This window comes from Haplochromis burtoni, unplaced genomic scaffold (genome assembly GCF_018398535.1).
Source record: "Haplochromis burtoni strain Fernald_Lab_line unplaced genomic scaffold, NCSU_Asbu1 Contig_292, whole genome shotgun sequence".
Taxonomy (NCBI): domain Eukaryota; kingdom Metazoa; phylum Chordata; class Actinopteri; order Cichliformes; family Cichlidae; genus Haplochromis; species Haplochromis burtoni.
In genome coordinates, this window is record NW_024582653.1 from 689,345 (window position 1) to 693,708 (window position 4,364).

Consider the following 4,364-nt stretch of genomic DNA (forward strand, 5'->3'; position numbering starts at 1 on the left):
AGAGAGAGAGAGAGAGAGAGAGAGAGAGAGAGAGAAATAGATATATATATAGAGAGAGAGATATATAGATATAGATATGGATATATATAGAGAGATATAAATCTATAGATAGATATAGATATAGATCTATATCTCTCTATATAGAGAGATATAGATATAGTCCTAAATTTTAGTTAAAAAAGGAGCAATAATGTTAAAATGATGCTGATGCATTGCATTTATAGGGGCACCTACAAACTATTTTCATATCAGTCTTTTAGTGTCAAGAAGTTCCATCAAAATGTGTGTTTTTCTTGAGGTTTCTAATTTGCCACTCCTCTGGTTTAGAAAAGTATCAAAAAATATTGACAGAATCTGTCTTTTGTTTTCTTGGTTGGTTTACTTTTAATTCCCCGCACACTCTCTCATCTCTCTCTGGACCTGATCCCTCACTTTAAAACATCATTAGGATAAATGATGTGTACTGCTACATGTACTGATAGAAACAGTTAAGAAACAACATGAAAAGGCTTATCACTGAAAAATGAGATGAAAGTGGAACCTTGTTTTGAACATGGGCTCTCGCATGTTGTTAGATCTCCTGAGCCATACCTTACATTTGCCAGGTGCAAGTACTCATACTTCTTTTTTACATTAATAGATTCTCACTGCTCAAAATGATTAAATCTGCTTTAAATCACGCTGAGTTATTTTAAAAGACAAGCTTAGTTAGTTTTTACATCTATCAGTCTGTGCTTATATGCATTTATATTCACAAAGTAAAGGTAAGCTTTTCGCTGCAGTTGAAAAAAAAAAGGATACACTACTTTACTGAAGTAAAATTATGTCCCAATAAAACAAAGCTTTTTCATAAAGTTGTCAAACCTCATGTGCTCTTAAATGAAATGAAATTAAATTAAATTAAAATTTCTCCCATGTTATTCTCTGAAGTTCCTCAGTATAGTGGGACATTTCAGATTGCCATTCTGGCATTTTGGACAGTCCATTGCCTGAAGGAAAATACAACTCATTAAATTAAACACATCAAATATCGTTTTTCCTTTACATGCATATGGAATTTAGATACATTGATAAACAAATTAAACAGTATATCTCAATAACAACAGTCATATAGTGCTTTCATATTGACAAAATATTTTGATGCCTAAAACTGACAAGGTCTCTGTGTTGAAAGCCAGTGTGCCAAAAAGGTTGGCGAAAGCCCCCTACAAATGAAAGTTTTGAAAGTGAATCCCTGACCGTCGCTTTCAATATGTCATCTAACCAGTCCTTCTGCCTCTTCCACCTTCTCCTTTTCACCCCCCCCCCCCCCCCTCCTCTAGACATTAGGGAGAGTGGAAGCCCCAAACCAGTGATGGTTTTCATCCATGGGGGCTCCTACATGGAAGGAACTGGGAATATGTTTGATGGCAGTATCCTGGCCAGCTATGGGAACGTGATTGTCATCACTTTAAACTACAGACTTGGCGTCCTAGGTAAGGATCCTGCAATGAGTGACCATTATTACTGTCGTGTTGTGTCGTGTCTGTTCTTCCTTTATTTATGCCTTTTGTCATGTTGAGTCCATTACATTAGCCTTAAAAAGACGAAGACCAGGGATATCTTTATTTCTTTCTTTTCCTTTCTTTCTTTCTGCCTTCCTTTCTTTTTTTGGTCTGTACATTGTTCTGGCTCAAACTGGTATTTCTTGCTAATATCTGGTCTCATTTCTTTGTTGATTGATTGCGATATTTCCAAAGACTGAATTTGAGCTTTCTATGAGATGATTGCTTTTCATTCTTCCTTGACTTTGACGCTAAAGTAGGCAGGTGACAGGCATAGTAGTACAAAATGTTTGTGCCATCCCTTTTATGATCCTTTGCTCATCTACGTATTTGTTTAAAGTGACATGTTGATTGCATCTCTGCATAGTTTGAACCTGGTTATCACTCTGCTGTACATCTCTTGCCTCCTTTCATATATAGTTAGTACAATGGATTTTCAGTCCCTCTTGTTTCTGGATATCTCAGTTTTCTGTCTCCCCTGTCTTATTTTTTTCTCATCAGAGTAATTCCTAATTCCTTTTTCCTTCTTTTAGATGTCACTGCCACATGATAGAAACAAAGGTGTGCTGAATGAGATTATGCTGTCATGGAATGGATCGCTTTCATTTAAATGCTCTTTTGGTTTATGGGGTTTTCACCCGGTGTGATCAACGGATAGCAGAATAAAGACACAGGGCAATATCCGCCTTTCACTCAAATATATATTAAAAAAAGTTTTCTTGGCATGTGTGTGAGTGTGCGTGCATGTACAGCTATGTGTTTGTGTGTGTCAGGGTGTATTTAGCGAATTAATATAAATGCTCACATAATATTCTTTGTGAAGAGCTGAAACACAATATCAGTGAAATATTAGTGTGATCTGCAGGTGGTCTGCATCATCTCTGTAATCTCAAAATTATTCACTCTGATATTTTACATTAGTTATATTTTAATGGGAAATACTAAGACTGGCTGAAAAACCTGTTGCTTTCTTACAGACGTCCTAATGATACCCAAAGATCAACAGTGGTACTAAAATTCTTGACAGCTAGAAGTCAGATAATTAATATACATATATGAATATTTAAAAAAAAAGATCTAGTGATTAGATATGCAGCCTTCCTATCCACCCTAAAGTTTAGCTTCATTGCAGACTATTACAGTTTGTAGAGACACCATGTGTATAAAGTACACATACTCTACATACACTAAAAAAAAACAATTTTGGCTTTTTCTGAACTCCACACTCCAAAACCTGCTGTTCAAAGCTGAAATCTTGGATTTCCCTGTTATGAATAAACTGGCGTAGCCAATTCAAACTCTGTTTGCAAATAACATTTAAAGCTTTAGATTATAGTTATAAAGCATTATGGAAATTACATAAGCAGCTGAAGTGTACAACCACTTCCAAACATCAAAAGCTTGAGAAAGGATAAAAAAGGCAAGTATGGTGAGAGTAATCCAGCCAAAGATCAGTCAGTTACATTTTAGAACATTTAAAATTATTTTAAAAGTGGTGAAATCCTCAGTCCCTTAGGCATTCCCTCCTCATTCTTCTCTGTTTTTTCCCCTCCGTTCCCCACTCGCCCCTTTTTCGTGTGCAAGCTCTTAACTGCTCCAAGCCTCATAGTGTTGAGGGAAAGTGTGTTCCTGCTGGTTAACATGAGGCACTGCTGTTTGCTCTCAGATTAAACTCTGTGTGTTTGTGTTTACCCCCCTGGCAATGGGCAAAAGTGTGCAGCTTTACCTTACCCAACCTTCTAGTGGGCTGTGTGTGTTTGTGTGTGTCTGTGTGTGAATGACAGTAGATATAGGACTCATAATCAGTGGGCTTGTGGGCTTTCCATTCAGTTATCCAGTATAATTGAGTACAAGTTCTGTGTTGGACTCTAAGTTGTTTTTCTTTCTCACTGTTAAGAGTCAGAGCCCACACGGCTCTGACACTTAAATGGGAGTTCTTCCTCTCCGAGGTCACCAAGTGCTTTTTCAAAAGGGGGACGCAGTAATATTGCAGGGCCTTAAGGTTACATTATATAGTACCTTGATATTACTGTTGCTGTAAACTGTGAACTGGATATATTAATAAACTGAATTGAATGTTAATGTTTCATTGGTCCAGACATGATGTATATGTATTATGTAATCAGCAGCCTCTTTAATTAAAGTCAGCCGACCACATGTTCGTAATATGAATAAACCCGTATATTAGGTATGATAACTAAACATGTGTTTGGTTTAACATTTGGTATGGGGGAAAAAAAAGCTCTTTATTAGAGAATGAATACAGGAGTTAGTGAAAGATATTACACATCTCAAAAATTAAGAAGGACTAGGAAACAATGTTTGTTTAAACCTTTTATACCTACTAACATTTACCAGGCTCTCAGCATTATTATTATGTTCTCTAGTTAGCCAGTTGGCCAATGTTGGCTAAAGTGTGGGACTGACCTATACGGACGATCGTGGCTCAAGAGTTGGGAGTTTGCCTTGTAATTGGAAGGTTGCTGGTTCGAGCCCCGGCTTGGACAGTCTCCGTCGTTGTGTCCTTGGGCAAGACACTTCACCTGTTGCGTACTGGTGGTGGTCAGAGAGCCTGGTGGTGCCAGTGTCCGGCAGCCTCGCCTCTGTCAGTGCGCCCCAGGGTGGCTGTGGCTACAATGTGAATGTGTGGCTGTAAAGCGCTTTGGGGTCCTTAGGGACTAGAAAAGCGCTATACAAATACAGGCCATTTACCATTTACCTTGCCCAGCCAGCCATTGCAGCACCTGTTTGCTTGGAGATGCTGCTCAGCTGACAGAAATCCCTACCCTCGCTCCAGTGATTTTTCTCCTTGGTTTAGTG

General features: G+C 38.1%; 1 protein-coding gene across 3 annotated transcripts in view; it reads left to right on the forward strand.

Moving 5' to 3' along the window:
- The window catches only part of LOC102311540 (neuroligin-1), a 145,977-nt gene extending 141,915 nt beyond the window's left edge, over positions 1-4,062 (forward strand). For all 3 annotated transcript variants that reach the window (XM_005940460.3, XM_042227955.1, XM_005940461.3), the window contains one exon: positions 1,323-4,062. In XM_005940460.3, coding sequence (XP_005940522.1) covers positions 1,323-1,561 — 239 coding nt within the window. In that variant the 3' untranslated portion in view covers positions 1,562-4,062. The remainder of the gene's footprint in view (positions 1-1,322) is intronic.
- Positions 4,063-4,364: the final 302 nt, after the last annotated feature.